General features: G+C 50.2%; 5 protein-coding genes across 5 annotated transcripts; 2 read left to right on the top strand and 3 right to left on the bottom strand.

Annotated features, from left to right (window-relative positions):
• Nucleotides 1–50: 50 nt before the first annotated feature.
• On the bottom strand, nt 51–1,830 carry V8C40DRAFT_229493 (GPI-anchor transamidase GPI17). Its single transcript, XM_083212488.1, has 2 exons — nt 1,540–1,830; nt 51–1,469 (listed from the first exon to the last, which is right to left on the bottom strand). The coding sequence occupies exons 1-2, from the start codon at nt 1,771–1,773 to the stop codon at nt 96–98; spliced, it is 1,608 nt and encodes a 535-aa protein (XP_083078899.1). The 5' UTR covers nt 1,774–1,830; the 3' UTR covers nt 51–95.
• Nucleotides 1,831–2,072: 242 nt separating this feature from the next.
• V8C40DRAFT_229492 (uncharacterized protein) lies at nt 2,073–3,357 on the bottom strand. The gene is made up of 3 exons (XM_083212487.1): nt 3,146–3,357; nt 2,425–3,080; nt 2,073–2,357 (listed from the first exon to the last, which is right to left on the bottom strand). The coding sequence occupies exons 1-3, from the start codon at nt 3,222–3,224 to the stop codon at nt 2,283–2,285; spliced, it is 810 nt and encodes a 269-aa protein (XP_083078898.1). The 5' UTR covers nt 3,225–3,357; the 3' UTR covers nt 2,073–2,282.
• A 997-nt stretch (nt 3,358–4,354) lies between these two features.
• V8C40DRAFT_272011 (HET domain-containing protein) lies at nt 4,355–6,526 on the top strand (the record flags this gene model as incomplete). Its single annotated transcript, XM_083220306.1, has 4 exons — nt 4,355–5,823; nt 5,953–6,195; nt 6,343–6,457; nt 6,488–6,526. The coding sequence occupies 4 exons, from the start codon at nt 4,355–4,357 to the stop codon at nt 6,524–6,526; spliced, it is 1,866 nt and encodes a 621-aa protein (XP_083078897.1).
• A 1,418-nt stretch (nt 6,527–7,944) lies between these two features.
• V8C40DRAFT_229484 (uncharacterized protein) lies at nt 7,945–10,790 on the top strand. The gene is made up of 3 exons (XM_083212486.1): nt 7,945–8,507; nt 8,565–9,322; nt 9,387–10,790. The coding sequence occupies exons 1-3, from the start codon at nt 8,501–8,503 to the stop codon at nt 10,533–10,535; spliced, it is 1,914 nt and encodes a 637-aa protein (XP_083078896.1). The 5' UTR covers nt 7,945–8,500; the 3' UTR covers nt 10,536–10,790.
• V8C40DRAFT_229480 (uncharacterized protein) lies at nt 10,564–15,573 on the bottom strand. Its single transcript, XM_083212485.1, has 3 exons — nt 15,448–15,573; nt 14,875–15,167; nt 10,564–14,255 (listed from the first exon to the last, which is right to left on the bottom strand). The coding sequence occupies exons 2-3, from the start codon at nt 14,875–14,877 to the stop codon at nt 11,046–11,048; spliced, it is 3,213 nt and encodes a 1,070-aa protein (XP_083078895.1). The 5' UTR covers nt 14,878–15,167; nt 15,448–15,573; the 3' UTR covers nt 10,564–11,045.
• Nucleotides 15,574–17,244: the final 1,671 nt, after the last annotated feature.

Raw genomic sequence — 17,244 nt, 5'->3', positions numbered from 1 at the left:
CATCATAAAAAGAGGACATCGAAAAAGAGTGAGAAAGGCACAGAATTCGTGGGTATCTTCTATTTCATATAACCAAAAAAAGATCTAAAAATTTATTACTGCTGTTTCTTAGTTCTAGCATCCAGTGCTTTCTGCTTGGCCTCCTTTATAAGCTTCTTCACCTCGTTAATTAGCCCCATGATAAGCGGCACAAACACCGGTCCAAGCAATGGGAGATAGACGGCAATCTTGTGCTCGTCTGGGAAATACAACTGTCCCACCATACTCTTCTCGAAGAAAGCCCTCTCTGCCTCTTCCTCGGCAATCCTCGCATGCATCAGTCCCTCGGGCCCTCCAAGATCGGCGCAAGCCAGCTCCAAGTGGTGCATCGTCTTCGAAACACCATCTGCAACGCTGCGAGGAATCGAGATGGAAGGCAGTGCGAGTGACAATCTCGCAAGGGACCCAAGGGTAGATGATGCACGAAGCAACAGATCGGTAGATCGAATACGGCCAAGGGTGGAGAGTCTCAAGGGTAGAGATCCTGACTGAGGAGTACCCATTAGTGTCAGCAAATGACCACCAAATGTAAGCATGGGCTGTTTCAGCGCTGCCGTTGATACATGGCTCTCCGTATCGGGTAGAGAGAGCAAGTATACGGTGCCCCATTGGGGAATCATCCACGACCGAGATGTCTCCGCCTCAGCATCCAGACCAACTGTCTGGTTTCCAATGTATATGACAAAGTTGACCGTGGGCGCTTTGCCAATTGACGGAGACAGCGGCCACTCAGCAGCATTAATAAATGAGGATAGGTGGTCTTTGCTGAGCACTTGGGATTGTACACCGGGTATGGCGTACAGCTGAACTTGTGTGTCGATGGTAAAATTGTGGATGGGGCGCAGAACCTCCAGCATTGGCCTGATGTACTCGTCCAATGCAGCCTCGATATCCCAGGTGTTGGGCAGCGCATTATCCGTGAATAGAGAAAAGGTGAGATGATAGGTCGGGGCGTATCGCAGAGATCGAGTCGTCCGCTTAGAGAGAGCCTCGGCAGCCTCAGCACTCAAGCCTTGGGGACGCACGCCGGTGGACATGGACGATGTAGAAAGGAGGTATGATATAATGGACTGTTCCTCGGCGAAGGTGGCCCGGAGCTCGTTCGTAATGTAAGATGCAAGCGGGGAGGATGGCGAAGTAAGAGATGGAACATGATTGGGTGGGTAAGTTATGTCGAGAACAGCAGATTCCTGGTTGAGTGAGGCCGAGCTGCTAGTGCCCGATTTGAGGCGAATCGTCAAAGCGGTTTGGAAGTCGTCTCTCGGAAGGGGCGCATTCCGTGGCGCAAGCTGCAAGCGCAGGTGGTGGCCAGAGAAGTCGTTTAGATCGTCCAATGCATGTTGGGTCAGTCGGATGAGATTCTGAGCTTCTTGCTCCTGGAGAGAATCGGCCTGTATCGAGATCTGGAGGGGGAAGACGGGTCGACAAGCCTGGACAGCATATGGCGTCAGTGGGAGGGGACAAAGCGCCGCTTTGAGGGCTTGGGATTTGATATCTTACCTTGCCGTCAGCCCATTTCAGCATCCTATCCAGAGGTAATTCGGCTCGGTAAATCGCCGTTGTCTTCCACCAGATGGGCAGTCCAAGCAGCAGGACAACCAGCCAGAAGGACAGCACGACATATGACCGTTGTCTGACTGCCGACGGCTTCTCAGGAGGGGGCAAGGTGGGCGATGGAGCAGCAGGCGCAGAATCGCCGGATGCCTGCGGCTGCCCTGATTCCCCAGGCGCCATGATTGCCGTCCTGGAAGATATGCAAGCAGCTGGATCTCGAATTGGCTTCTGAAGCTGAATAGCTGCTTGAGACGCGATGGAAGTTGGAGGCTAAGTGGCATTAATTCAGGTACAAGCGCAGTCACGTGAATGTCACTGGCTGCCGCAGCATTTCTACGCATCTGATGTGACGATGACAACTTCATATTAGCTCTTCTTCTTCACATCACACGGCCTAATATCTTTGGTTTCTTTTTGTCCTCAGTCTCGTTAAAATGGATTAATTTGTTCACACTACTGTCATGGTTCATCAGGTCACACAATAACCACGAATTTCCAATTAGGCGCTATCTGTACTAACGGCCGCTACTACTCTGTACTTCAACGATCAAAGCCACAATTCATTCAGCCTTCATGATTCCACCTCGAAATCAAATAAATCAACACAAAGGTATCCATAAACGCCGCATTTCATCATGAATCAATGATGCCCATCTGTCTGGCTAGATCCATCATCAAGGATTTTCCCCTCACAGCGTCATCATAAATGCGGGCAACATCAGTCCAAAGCCTACGGCTGCCCACTTGATTTGAGAATAGCTCATCTTTACATATCCCGAAGAAGTCAGCATGCATTCGAACAAGCAAAAGGGATTAATGTCTTAAACTCACCTCTCCAACCCTGACCGCCGCCGATCTACTCGTCGTGGTTGTCGCAGCCGCGCTGCTACTAGTTGCACTGGATGGTGCTGGAGTCTGATTGCTCGAGCCTGTGGTTCCAGCAGGAGTTGAACCCGTCTCAGTTGGGCTTGCCGTGTCGGCCGCTGTCGTTCCTGGAGGTGCCTCGCCGGTGGTAGTGGAACTCGCCGTGGTGTCTGTCGGGATGGGACCGGTTGTCGCGGGGCCGGTTGGAGCAGCAGCACCAGCAAACTTGGTACACAGACCAATCACTTGGGAATTCTTTTGCAAAGCGCTCCAGATGGTCGGGTGAGCGCTCTGTCCAGTACTTACGCAAGTGGCCACCGCGTTATCCCATGTGTCTGGAGAATAGTTGCCGTTGCTATCATAGCAAAGACACCCAGCCTGCTGCTTGAAGGAAGCGTTATCAAACCCGGAGTTGGCATTCTCGCATTCGGTCACATATCGCTCAACGGAGAGACAAGCGTCGCCAAAGATGCCATATCCCTGCTGCTGCTGAAAGTCGGCCATGCATTGTGCTACATCGCCAACCGTGCTTTGCGAGCAGCATTCTGCTGGTACGCCAGTGAAGTCCGCTGTGCAAGAGCCAAAGCCGTATGGCTCTCCTTGACAAAAGTTCTTAACACATGCTGATGGATAGGTTAGCCATGTGGCTTTGATACGAGTGGCACCCAAGTACTAGGGAACGACTCACTTGGTGCGAGCGAAGCACTAGAAAAGTCACATTTCTTGAGGATAAAGGTACAGGTTGTGAACTTGTTTTGGGCCGCCATTGTGATTTGACCAATGGTTTTTCAACTTCAACGCCTTGGGTTTCACCCTCCCATCAAACATTTTCAGTGCCGAGACTGTGGCTTTTAAATATGTGTTACTCCTATAACAATGCTTGCTGGCGCTGGATGCCTCACGGTTTCCTGTCTTGCCTGTCTAGTTTTCAGCTGGCGCAATAGCGCGCAAATATTGTGGCGATAATAGCTGGCGCAGGCCGAACTATTGAGGCAACTAGCCCGATATTGGCGACGATCGTCCAAGCATGGTAATTTGCTACCGGCTAATTCGTACCTGGTTTATCAAGACATTGGACACTTGATGCGATTCTGGAAAAGCTCTCGCGCGCGGGAGATCGGGTGTGGCGGAGCTGAAATGAGACTGCATTGAGATATCACCTGGACAGCTTCAAATCTGCAGGATGCTCCTGTTTTCTGCGCTTAGTAGCATGGCGATGAGAGAAGCTATATTTTAGGTCTCGGCCTAACAATGTTCTAGCCTTCCAGGAATTGCTCTCATTGATGGATTCGATCTCATATAAAGTGTATCTCGAACCATGTCGACTCTGTATTGTGGCGAAGACCTCGAGATGGCCCCTTGACCGGCTTTATCGGCATTCAATTGCAAAGTTATAACCATAGATAAGGCTATAATCCACAGAACAGGTAAGAGTTTGTGAAACACCGTCGCATAGAGACGAGAGAGACTTTTTTTACGCCAGAAACAGAAACAGCGTGGATGTGATTCCATCCATACTCGATCAAGAGCTCTCTGGATTCATTAGTACTTGCTTTTGCATGACCAATACCCGCACAAGATACAGTGATGCCAGCCATGAGAAACAAGAGAACAATCTCTCGCTGGCCGTTTCCATTGGAATATACATATCAATAAATCGTTCTTTCTCCAATCCGCTGGAAAAAGACCAGCTAATATCGTACTATCATCTTGTGTTGTGCACACACCAAGGCATGGGATGGAGCATTGGTTCTCTCATCACGTGTGTGAACTCCGATACGTGAAACAAGTCACATGAGCTGTCATCGAGGACATTGTCATCGTCCGCTAATATCAGATTATGTTCACCATTTCATAACCATGGTGCGTGGCCACGCAGAAGGCGATTCCACAAGATATGGTCTCGTACACGCATATCCCCCTCACGTTAACCAGATCAATAAGGTTGATCCATCTCGAAGCTGCAGCTCATCTAACAGATGGGTTGAGGTGCACTCTAGCAGAAGTGGCCCTGGACTCAAACCCGGTTTACAAGGCACTCTCCTACTCCTGGGACGCACAAACTCCGTCACATCCCATTGAATGCGATGGCGCCACGCTGCTCGCCACGCAAAATTGCATGGCTGCCCTCCGGCGACTAAGGAGCATGGACGACCTGACTTTATGGATCGATGGGATCTGTATCGATCAGACATCCATAGCCGAACGCAGCGCTCAGGTCGCACTCATGCGAGACATTTATAAGCAGGCTGCGGAGGTGATCGTGTGGCTTGGGGAAGAGGACGAACCGAGCAAAAGGGCCATTGGCTGTTTGGAAGATATTGCCCTTATGAGCGTGGACAAGGAACGTATGGAGAGATGTCTTCCGATCTTGTTCGGCTTACAGGTGAAGAAGGATTCAGATGACCCAATTGGCCCTCTATTTAAGCGATCATGGTTTTCTCGCATGTGGACAATCCAGGAAGTGGCTTTGCCATCACAACAGCTGGTACGAGTCCTCTGTGGAAGCGTCTCTCTCCCTTGGCTTTATTTGGCTATTGCCCTGGATATGCTGAGAGCATCAGACTACAAATGGGGAGACTGGCACTCTGCTATGCGATTGCAGGCGCATTTGAGTGGGCTCTTGGCGGCGAAGAGGGAGGGTAGCGGAGCTGTGAGTCAGAGCAGCAACAAACGAAGCCTGTTGGAGATTCTTCTATACGGTACAGAGAAGAAATGCACAGATCCAAAAGATCGAATCTTTGCTCTTTTTGGAATATTCCAAGAGCTGGATATTATTGTTCCGGCTCCAGATTATTCGGAAACGCTGGGCCGAATCTACGCAGCCGCCACTGTGGCATGTTTCACAAACGACTCTTGCATGGAATTCCTCTATCATGTCCCCTCAGAGATTCGGAGAGCAGGGTTACCCTCGTGGACGGTAGACTGGGGAGATACTGCTTGGACTGCAACCGATCAACGTGTGACCGTTACAAAGAAACCGTTTACCGCTAGTGGAATGTCGAGTCCGAGCTTGCAATTCTCAGAGAACACGCTTCGTATCCAAATACAGGGATCCATTGTCGACCGTGTACGGCAGGTCGGACAACCGCTGTCTGTGAAAAGCCGCCAACATTCAGCGATAAACGAGAGGCTTATTTGGGATGGCCTTAGAATGGAAGCGAACAATAGGTGGAACCTGGATGACACTGCCGAAGACATTCATGCAGCTTTTGAAGTCTTTACCAGTTGGGTTGATCTCGCGTCTTCTGCAAGATCGCAGTCGAGTGGGAAGCATGCTGAAATTAGCCGGTACGCCCTGTGTGAGACGCTGCTGGAGTATCACAGCTCCGAAGAGACTGAACAAGAGATTGTGAATCTCAAGTCGTCATTCTGGCCTTGGTTGGAAGCTATCCAGGCCTATGCATCTACGACAATGCAGCAAAAGCCCACACCTCCACGATCGTCTACTGCACTCCAGTCATTTTTTACGCTTACCAAAGGCGAAGGATCGAGATTTCAACTAAAGATCATGACCACCTGCCAAAGGAAGCGCTTCATCACAACAGAGAGTAGAGAGATTGGGCTTGTTCCAGATATAGTACAGGTGGGAGATGTTGTTGCGCTCATCTCTGGTTTACACCTGCCAGTCATTCTCCGACCGGTTGACCAGGGACGATTTCTGTACGTGTGCCACGCATATATCCATGGCCTAATGGGCGGCGAAAAATGGGACAAGAGTGCGAAAGTTGGAATATGGTTAACATGAGCCATGAGCACGCTCCTCTGTGAATCGGCGGCCCGAAGCACGATAGATATCCGGACTATGAAATCCTTCATTACTCATAATCCTGCTTACCTTGCATCATGTCTGATTGCTTGATTCCACTTATATCCCACAGACAGGGACTCCAAACACTTGACAGATCACATTGCACAGAGCAACCAGAATATACGACGTCGGAATTCAATTACCCTTGCCGAAGCGTGTCTCAATACACTCGGCTCAGCTCCGAGCACTGTGCGGCCGGCAGCCGAGGTTCATCAATAGGTACTACGGTGCTACCAAGAGCTCATAATCACCAAATGATGAAAAACTGCTTTTATCAGTCTTTCGGTTGCGCAGCAGTTATTCAGTGCCAGAAATCCTCTTGATCAAGCCGCATGTATGTTTGTGTAGAGTTGGGTACCATAATGGACCTTCTCACTTGAGCTTCTTACTATGGAGGACCCGTTAGATCACCAGCTCAACAGCACGTATAGATTCTTTAGGAGGCCGAAGAGACGCATCAGTGACCGCGTTTTGATTCTGCTTGCAGAATTGTACCGAAGTTGAGGAATAGAGCTTGAACGGGATACCAAGCTTTACGGAATTTATCGCAGATATACCATCTATCGCAATGAACCCTTGGACCGAAAAAGAGATATGCGGAAGAGGGAAACGGCATTGGAAGCACAAAGCAAGCTAAGCTTCTGAACACAAAGCAACCGACCACGCGACAATCCTATTCCACAGCATGCGAAGCTGTCCATTTCCATCTGGTAAGGACCGCCAAGCAGCAAAATAGCCCAAAGATGCACTGTCTCCGAGGCATCTATAGCGCCGAATTGCTATACTATTTAGACCTAGTCTGCACAGCTCTCAGCAGCCACGCACACACGGGATCGGGATTGACGACCATCCCCTTCGCTTTCGCTTTCTGGATTGGCGTATCAGACGTCGTCAAGACCGCCAGAGTCCGGCAACTACTCCGTGCTAGATTACAAAGTCCACAACCCTCGTCCGGATTTAGGCTCTCTCTGCAGCCAACTTGCTTCGCAGCTGAACCCTTGCTTGATCCACTGCGGACGAACCCCGCACGGCAGCGCAGGGAATAGGAAGCAAGCTAGCTCGTGGAGCCGAGGCATCGCTTGCAACGAAGCCGCCAAGGGCAGACCAGACGCGGCGCGGATCTGGTTCCGTGGAAAGTGATGAGATGATGATGTGTTTCCCCGCGATTAATCGCTTTAAGGAACAAACGGATTTGGGGGTTTTGTTGGTGAGCGGAGGGTCGGGGTGATGTACGAATCTCTGGTCCGGCCGGCCGCGTCTTCATCGAGGCAAGGGGGGAGGCATCCCGTGGAAGATAGTGTGGAGATTCCAAAGGTCCTGGAGTTTGATTCATGTGCTCGGAGGTACACCTATTGCTGGGTCTGTATAGATAGTTTGTCTCTCTGAACTGCACTCAGAGCAAAGCATGAGATGGTGTCTAGTCGAGTTGAGCGGTACTTCATCACTGTCGGATGGACTGGATGCCTTTGCTGTCCTCCAATACCGGCACTTACACCATCACCACGACTCTGAATCATTCACGCATCGACTTCTCGCAAGCCTAACCACGCCTTCGCCCCCTACCGTCCCCATAGCCCCCGGCCGCGGCGGACCTGACCAACACCGATCCCTCCCTCGTGCACACATGCTACCAGTACACATGCAGTATGCATAACGCCGCGTTTCGACCGCCGCATGTCCGCCTCCCGCCCTCCCTGGCCAAAAAAATCACTATCCCACAGGGGTTTTTCTGAAGACGAACTCAACCAACAGTCTTTCCATTGTTGGCCCGGAGATTTTTCTTCTTTTTCTTCTTCTTTTTTTTCTCCATTGTCTGTTTGTCTTTACATGTCCGGTTCTCCTTTGCGGCGTGGCATTTTGCTTGGTTTGTCTTTTTCTGGTGTCTGCGTCGTGTTATTGTGTACGTGTGTCGCCAAATCCGGGGTACATTGATATACATGCGCCTCGATACTCCAACCCTACTCATCTAGGAAACAATTTACCCTGAATGCCGAGGCTCATCAACCCCGAATCGGCGGTAATCCCTATCCGGATGGGCATTATGACATTTAATTCGCCTAGTAAATAAAGCACAGAGAAACCATAGGCCCTTAAGGAGACTGAATACGAAACTGAGGGGAAGTTGACTACAGCTTGAGCCAGAGAGGTCCAACAACGGCTTGATCCAGGACCTGCTTCACTTTATCCTCAGCAACAACTCTCACTTTATACAGAACCCCTCGCTAAAACAAAATGCCAGGTAAGTTCTCCCATCACAACTCAAGGTATCAAGGCAAACCATTAAACGCCATGCCAGTCCCTCTTCCCATCCTCCTCCCCGCGGCGGCCGCCTCCCTGGCCTACCTCAACGCCAAAAGCAGCATCTGGTACGACGCAAGGCTCATCAAAAGTATCGCCAAGGCCGCTCTCAGTGTCCGTCACGGCCTCAAGCACGACACAATCAACCTCTTCTACACCTTGGAAACCTCTGCCCAAAATCCTCGCCTCGCCAACCAGCTGCTTCTCATCTTCGAGGGCAGGACGTACACATACGCCCAGGCCTACGACAAGATTCTGCGGTATGGCCACTGGATCAGGACCCAGTTCGACGTCAAGCCCCAAGACGTCGTGGCCATGGACTTTGAAAACTCAGATACCTTCATTTTCATCTGGTTCGCTCTGTGGTCGATAGGTGCCAAACCGGCGTTCATCAACTACAACCTGTCCGGCAAGCCCTTATCGCACTGTATTGAGGCGGCGAAGACCAAGCTCTGTCTCATAGATCCTGCTGTTGCTTCCAAATTCGACGATGAAAGCGTGAAGCAAGCTCTACCCAACGTTAACTTTGTCATCTTCACGTCAGAGGCCGAGGCTGAGGCCTCGTCAACAGCACCAGAGAGAGCCCCCAACTCAGCCAGATCAGATGATAGCATGGCCAACATGGCGATGCTCATCTACACCTCAGGCACCACAGGTTTGCCCAAGCCAGCCGTGGTATCATGGGGGAAATGTATCTATGGTGGAAACATGGCGTCAACACTGCTAGGTCGTGGTAATGGCGACATCATGTATACAGTAAGGCGCCCCTGTATTCTTCTCCTCAGCTCGTCAGCACATCAACCCTAACTTGGCCTTTTAGTGCATGCCCCTATATCACTCATCTGCCGCCCTCCTTTCCTTCTGTGCAACACTCGTATCCGGCTCAACTCAAGCCCTTGGCCGCAAGTTTTCCACCAAGACCTTCTGGGACGACTGCCGCGCTTCCAAGGCCACGTCGATCCAGTATGTTGGTGAGACGATGAGGTACCTGCTAGCCGCTCCTCCGCAGCTAGACCCCGTCACCGGCGAGAACCTGGACAAGAAGCATCTCGTCCGCGCAGCCTTCGGCAACGGCCTCCGTCCGGATATCTGGGACCGCGTCAAGGACCGCTTCGGCATCGAGACCATCGCCGAGTTCTACGCCGCCACTGAGTCGCCCGGCTCCACGTGGAACCTAAGCAGCAACGACTTCGGCCGCGGTGCCATCGGACGCTCTGGCTGGCTCTATTCGCTTCTGTTGGGCAGCGGCGCGGCCATCGTCGAGGTCGACTGGACCACCGACGCACCGGCACGCGACCCCGTGACCGGCCGGTGCCGCCGCGTCAAGCCCGGCGAGCCCGGCGAGATGCTCTACCGCCTGCCGCCCGAGGACATCCAGATGCGCTTCCAGGGCTACTTCAACAACAAGGGCGCTTCCGACTCCAAGATCCTGCGCGACGTCTTCGCCCCGGGCGACGCCTGGTTCCGCTCCGGCGACGTCCTGCGCCGCGACGCCAGCGGCCTGACCTTCTTTAGCGACCGTATCGGCGACACCTTCCGATGGAAGTCGGAGAACGTGTCCACCACCGAGGTCAGCGAGGTCGTCGGCCTGCACCCGGCTGTCCGCGAGGCAAACGTCTACGGCGTCCAGCTGCCGCACCACGACGGCCGCGCCGGCTGTGCCGCCATCGCCTTCAACACCCCGGTACCCGACGACGCAACACTGCAGAGCCTGGCTGCCCACGTCAAGGCGGAGCTACCGCGATATGCTCGGCCCTTGTTCCTGCGCCTCGTTCGAGACGTGGGCGTGGGAAGCCAGACCACGGGAACGAATAAGCAGCAGAAGCAGACGTTGCGAGCTGCGGGCGTGAAGCCGACGACGACTGCGGGCGAAGACGAGGCCGAGCTGTACTGGCTCAGGGGTAATTCGTATGTGCCCTTCAGGGAGAAGGAATGGAAAGAGCTCGAAGGAGGTAGAGTCAAACTATAGCTGACTTTATGTCCTGACGGTGAGCGGCGATGAGAAAGGCATACAGCGTTGAATGGCTCTCATATCAAGTGGCTTCGAGTAGGCGATTCCATACAAATGTCTATTACATAGTCAGTGATATATATACTACAAGTCCCCCAAGTCTCACAAATCGTGTATCCTTTCCAGATGACTTTTGTAGCGCTGCAATATGTAAGAGTAAAACAAGGAAGAGGAAGACTGAGGGTAGTACAAAAAAAAACGAAATCTCCGTCACTCGATATCGCGGCCGTTTCATCAGCCATTGCATTAACATGACCCGCCGATGCTTCGTAACCTCATTTATATATACCTGGAAGAGATCCTCCAATCTTGACAAAAAGAAAAAGAACAAAGCGCATTTCCTCCAATCAAAAAAAAAGAATATCTACATAAATGATCAATCAAATCGCTCATGATATAAACATCAGAGTTTGCCAAGCTGCCTTCTCTTCCTCCCCTCTCCTGTAACCTCCAGCCGTTATTTTTTCTTCACGGTCCGGCAATGCCCAATCCTACACGCTGCTGGCCGCCAGCTTGGCCGCCATAGCCTGCAATGCCAGCGGCCCCCATGCCTGCCGCGCCTCCGGTCCCGGTTCCCGTTCTCTCCCTCATTCTTCGGCCCTCCATCAGTCCTCGGAGACCTCTCTTTTGCAGGCCAATGACACTGCTGAGTTCTCCGTTCCAGACAACACCTTCGCGGTCATTGTCACCCATCTCCGATCCCCATTCAGATCCGCTCGCGCTCGTTGACGCCGAGATCTCGCCACTAGATGAACGTGCCGGATGCTGCATACCAGGAGCGAGACTCAAGCTTGCTGTACGTGAAGCCAGGTCCGACGAGAAGGAGTCGTTGGCAGTAGTGCCGCTGAGAGAAAAGTCTGATGTCGACACCGGAGACCCGACGGGATCCAGGCTACCAACAAAGAAGTTGGGATTCAGAGATCCGTCGATGCCACGGCCGCCACCAGCTGCCATGGCCGTCGCATTAAACACTGCCGCCGCATTCCTACTGTCGAGCAGAGCATGTAGACGCTCAACGACGGCTTCGAGAAGACCATCAATTCTGTATGGCCGCGCGATTTGCAAGAGAGAGCAGAGGATCTGCGGTGTGCACAACGAAGAGGTCGGCGAGGGTAAAGAGCTAGTATACAAAAAGTGCAACAGAGCCTGAATGGTCAGGTATGTGTGTGGAAGATAGAGGCACCGCGGCCTCGAATTGGGCATCAAGCTACGAGGTGTCGGGGCGTTGTTGACGGCTGCAACTGCATCATCATTATGTGCGGTCGAATTTCCCCCTATTCCGTGATGAATCGTCGGTCCAGATCCGCCAGACGGTCCTGAGATGGAACCCCCTACAGAGCCTACCGTGCTGCCAACCAGCGTTGCGGTATCGTCGAAATTTCGGCCTGGTGTGATGGTCAATGCTGACGCGCGCAGAGGATTGCTCGACAGGCCAGATCGCAAGGTCACAGCGTCACTACCATCCTGTGTTGCGGTGCCTTCTCGCAGAAGCTGGACAAAGTATGGACCCCATCTCCGCGCAACAATTCGAGAGTTGACAGGTATCCGCTCGCCGCCGATACACAGGATGTCCATGTCAGCAAGTTCCCGGAACGAGAGTACTTTCTCGCCCAAGTCCTCGCTCGCCCGAGAGTGGAAGCGGCCGCCGGCGGTAGCACCAGCTTTCTTCGCAAGGCTCAGGGCCAACCCGGAATAAGGGCTGCTGGCCGAGATGAAGCCAGACATGGGGTCCGTCTTGCGCGGGTTATCGTAGAAGCCAAAGGCTTCCAGCTCCACCATGCAAACGTTGGAGAAATTGATGCGTCGATGATTATAGTCGTCGACCAAACTCCTCTTCCTGTTGCCCAGTATGACAAACGTATTCCGTCGGTTCCACAAGACGCCCCTGTTCCAGCTGCCTTGGCTGAATACGCTGCCCCCCGCATCGATCCGATTCCAGGTGAGAGATCGGAGGTCCAGAGCCCAGAGCGCATATTCCTGCTTCGATGACGTGAGGTACGTCCCGCTGACCACGAAGTGAGTATCAATGATACCGCCATTCGGGAAGCGAAGACCGGGTGGTGAATAGCTGCCGGTCATGGGCCGTTCTGTCAAGGTTCCGTCAGGCGACCTAATCTGGAGCTCGAGTTTGACATCCAAGAAGTTGTAGTTGGAGTAGATGAGCATTGAGGATCCGGGTTCCTGGCCAGCGGTGCTATCGGTGCGTTGCTGGCCGTTCTGGGCGTTCATTCCAATTCTCGCACTTACGGCGGGAGGTACTGATGCAGCGACGCTCCTGTAGGCACCGCAACTCTTTCCCAGAGGTTGGTTTGTCGTCCACTTGAGACTCCTCAGATTGAAGACACTGATCTGTTCGATGTAATGATTTGCACCATCCTGTCCTCCAACAATAACCAACTGGGCGCCTCCTGAGCCATCAATGTTGATACCAATTCGGCCTTCGTTGGGGTTGCCGTTGGATGGGTTGTGCTGTAGAGCAGAGAGAGGGGCGGCTTTCGATGAAAACGTGGCAGAAGATGAGAGAATGGTTGCACAGTGGGCATAACGGCCCTGGGGGGCATCTTGTGCCGGGACATAAGACCATTTCTTTGTCGGGACGTCGTATATGTGAATATCGGACATGACGGTAACTTCAGGCTGCTGCTGATCTGCGCCCATGGGCTGATTTGGCGCTGGGGACATACCACCGTAGCAAACCATTTTGGTGCCTCCGAGCGCACACATGGAGTGGAAGTATCGCGGCGGTGGAATATCACCAGTCACCTCGAGTCGTGTCCAATGGCGGCGTATGAGATCCAACTCGTACAGGTCAGAAGTCAAGGGCGCGGGACGGCTTCGCGAGAGAATCCGGCCGCCAAACACGTACAAATTGTCACCAAGAATCGTGGTGGTAGCTCCAACCAGCGGTGGGGGCTCCTGGCCCGTCGTTCGGTGTACATTGCACATCAAACCCGACAGATGTGCTGAAGATCCCCCAGCTCCCTGAGAGGGACCGCCGACTGGGGTAGCAGAGGGAGTCTGCATCTGAGGCTGCTGCACGATCGCGGGCGACATGCCTGCTGATACAGAGCCGTTGCTCCTCGGAGTCAATCCCTCCCTATGTGGCTCCCTATGCGCATCTCTATGAGCCTCTCTATATTCATCAGCACTGGCATATCTCGCGGCGGTCAGGCCGCCGCCGCCCATGTTGCTCGTCATCTCTTGGGTGTAGAAATTCTCCTGGCCCGATGCACCGTACATCTGGCTGGCGCCAGCCGAGCCCGCCGAGTCCATGGGGCTTGTTCTATTGTCCAACCGGGACTCGACGAAGCGCGGGTCTACGGCACCGATGCTCTGCGAAATGCTGTCGAAGGCAGTGTGGGCCGCCGTCGGAGGCGTTGTGGGACTTGTCGAGGCCGGCGGCTCTGGCAATGGTTTCTCAAGGCTATGTTGAAGGCTCAGCTGTCGCCCATGCTGCTGCTGAAGCCTGGACACGGACGCCGCTCTTGATTTGGAAGTATGAGATGAGGATCCGCCGCCGGATGCTGAGGTCGCGTGGCCCTGGACTGTTTGGAGAGACGGCTTTCGAGGAAGTCTAGTGGAGGCTGTTCGGTAGGTACTGTCGGTGTTGCTGCTATGCGCACGGGGGTCATTGGCCCCGGAGTCGGAGTAAGTGTAGAAGCTATTCGGTGATGGGCTCTGAAAACCGGTCAGTGGTGCGAATTCGGCCATGACACCAGCCAATGCTTCTGGAGGCGCAGAGAGGAGAGATGACACCGCTGGACAGGGTGGGTGAGGAAGGAAAGGAAGGGGGTGTTGAGATGATGACAGGATCAAGAGAGAATGAGAGAATGGAAGAAAGATGACAGTGACAGTGACAATCCCTTTCCCGGACGCTTGTCAGATGGGATCAGCCCTTTCTTGGCCACAGCAACTATGGGGATTAGGACCACCCGCTTGGGTCCTAGAAGAAGAGGCCGGGAGGGCAGGGGGGGATGATTTTCCCTGACCGCACCGTGGCCCAGTCGAGATAGAAACGCAATGATGGTCGCCACAGCCTCCGTCTCTTGCAAGGCCCGGCAGAGGCAGCGATTTTCAGGAGCCCGGATAGACGATCCGGGAACCGAGAATCTCGAGCGGGAGGCGGAGGAGCGACGTGGGACCGGCGAGGCGTGAAATGTGTCCAAAGTGCGCGATGATGTGGCATTCGAGGCTCACAGTTCGCAAGGCAGAGAGGGCACGGGGGAACAGGGCAGAACAGAAGCTGGCAGCAGAGCGACACAAGGGAGAATTCAGATTCAAAGCGGCCATGACGTACCATTCAAAGACGGCAGCCGAAACTGTCTGAGGGCCAACGTCGCACTTCGTTGCTTGTGATGTGCGCAGCCCGTTTGGCGCGATGGAGCTGACGATGTGGGCTCAGAGGGAGGTCGAGCAACAAAAAAAAATACAGTCTCCAGCAAACAGACGCACAGACGCGAAGAAGGGGGGTTGTGGGCTTTGCGGAAGAACTACAGGGACAAGTACGGGCTACTGGCAGAGGGTGACAGGCGGTTCTGATAGGCTGGACAGCGGGGGGATTTTAGCAGTAGCAGTAGCTGGAGGCAGTGGCTGGAGAGTTGGAGCAGACAGGAAATTAGCAGCAGTAGTAGTTGGTAGTGGTGATAGATTGTGAGAACGTGAGAGAGCAGAGGATAAAGTTGAAGACGAGGATTTACAAAAAGGTAAGATGGGTAAGATGGGGGACTCTTTACAGGGGGATTACGGAAAGAAAAAAAAAGAAGTGGAAGAAGAAGAAGAGCCAGCCAGCATCGACAAAAATACAGACAGACCAGGGACTACCAAAGGCCTCTCGATAAGGCCCTTCTACGGTACGCCCACGAGCACCCACCGATTAGCGCCAGACCAGGTACCTCCGCGTGTACCGTACGAGTACATCCCATCCCATCAATGGATCCCATCCCATTCGATGCCCTGCCTCCATGCCAGCGCCAAGGCAGGGCCTGCTGCACTCCGTATTCGCTCGCCTGCGCGTGGTCAAATGCAATATGATGGCAGCGGAATGATGTAAAAAAAGAAGAAATACGTTCAACTACTGCTATTAGGGGGGTCTCAAAAACGACCTATTCCCGTGATATGCTCCACATAACACAGGGGGCACGCTGACTAGGAAATTGGTTAATAACTGGGAAAAAAATAAGATATATAATTTATAGTATTATTATTATATAAAATAATATACCTATGTTTTAATTTAAACCTTTAGTAATTTTATTTTTTACCCCTTATTAGTAACATAATATTATTATTACAAAGATAGTACGTCCCTTAACGTTACTATTAGCACCTTAAATATAATAAAATAAAATATTATATATTAGCAAAACTTAGCTACAACTTCTCTAATTCTTTATCTTTTTTATTTAAATCTTTATAATATCTTCTTTTACTAATTATTAAATTACAGTAGGAAAATAAATTAATTTAGAAACAAATTTATTAAATTTCTCCTGCTATACTATTAAAAACCTAAAGTAGCATACCATTACAGCCGCTAAGTTATATTACATTAGATTTTATAAAAAAATTACAAAGGTATCTAAAGCCTTTTAAGTTCCTCATAAACGACTATAAAATCATATTTAAGGCATATATCTAATATCTTAAAACAGCGGTAATTAAACGGCCTTTAATAAAGCAGATAAAAAAAAAATCCTTATCTAGGTATATTACTACATTAGTTAAGGCTACTATATTTATCTCTATACCTTATAGTATTATATAAATACTATTTTTACTACTAAAGGGGAATTTAAATACACCTCTTTTTCCTAAGTATATAAATTTATAAAAAGGTATAAAAATATCTTCTACATCTATAAATCTATATTAAAGACTACTAAAAAAAAGGTAATATAAAATAAAGGTATAGTTTAGTCCTTTTATTAAAGTTAAAATAAATTTTTTATAAATAATAACATTTAATAAAAAAATATATAAAATTTTAATAAAACTGGTTTTATAGTTAAGTATTTTTAAAGCAATATACTTATATAGACCTTCTACCTTATTAACAAGCCTATTTTAACCAACAGCAGCAACAGGGCGTTAATAATAGCAGTAGAAAATATCTCTACTACCAGCACCTTTATTCCTTCCTTCCTTATTATCCCTAATATTTAAATTCTTTATTAATAGGTTAATAACTCCTTTAATAGCTAAGTTATTATTATAATAAGTTAAAAAGGCTATATAAATAATATTATTACTTTAAAATAGCTTTAATACTTTAAAAAGTATATAAAACCGTTAAATACCTTAAAGATCTATATTCTTTTTATAAATAGTTATAATAACTATTATATAATTAAATTCTTAAGTTTTATATAATAATATAATATAAAACTCTTCCCCTTACCTTTATATTTTATATATTATCTTTAGCTACTTAATATTAGTATTTTTTACCTATTTAAAAATTAATAATAAAAAATTCTCTATTATAAAATTACTAACAGTAATACTAACTATAAAAAAGCTGATTTCCTTACTAACTTTTAGGAAATATATAATTAAATATTTAAAAAGAAAATTATACTATTAACTTAAGAGAAATATAATTATTTTCCTTATAATCTAACTTTAGTCTTAGATTAACTCTAAAATACTTTATTATTATTAATAAAAA

Source organism: Trichoderma camerunense (assembly GCF_050948025.1).
Source record: "Trichoderma camerunense strain CBS 138272 chromosome Unknown V8C40scaffold_1, whole genome shotgun sequence".
Taxonomy (NCBI): domain Eukaryota; kingdom Fungi; phylum Ascomycota; class Sordariomycetes; order Hypocreales; family Hypocreaceae; genus Trichoderma; species Trichoderma camerunense.
The sequence above is the reverse complement of the archived record's forward strand: the minus strand, read 5'-3'. Positions and strand labels throughout refer to the sequence as shown.

Coding starts and splice junctions, on each gene's coding strand:
- V8C40DRAFT_229493 (XM_083212488.1), bottom strand. CDS start 1,773: ATGGCGCCTGGGGAATCAGGGCAGCCGCAGGCATCCGGCGATTCTGCG. Junction 1,470..1,539: donor TGAAATGGGCTGACGGCAAG/GTAAGATATCAA, acceptor TATGCTGTCCAG/GCTTGTCGACCCGTCTTCCC.
- V8C40DRAFT_229492 (XM_083212487.1), bottom strand. CDS start 3,224: ATGGCGGCCCAAAACAAGTTCACAACCTGTACCTTTATCCTCAAGAAA. Junction 3,081..3,145: donor TAGTGCTTCGCTCGCACCAA/GTGAGTCGTTCC, acceptor CCTATCCATCAG/CATGTGTTAAGAACTTTTGT. Junction 2,358..2,424: donor CGGCGGTCAGGGTTGGAGAG/GTGAGTTTAAGA, acceptor GGATATGTAAAG/ATGAGCTATTCTCAAATCAA.
- V8C40DRAFT_229484 (XM_083212486.1), top strand. Junction 9,323..9,386: donor ATGGCGACATCATGTATACA/GTAAGGCGCCCC, acceptor TTGGCCTTTTAG/TGCATGCCCCTATATCACTC.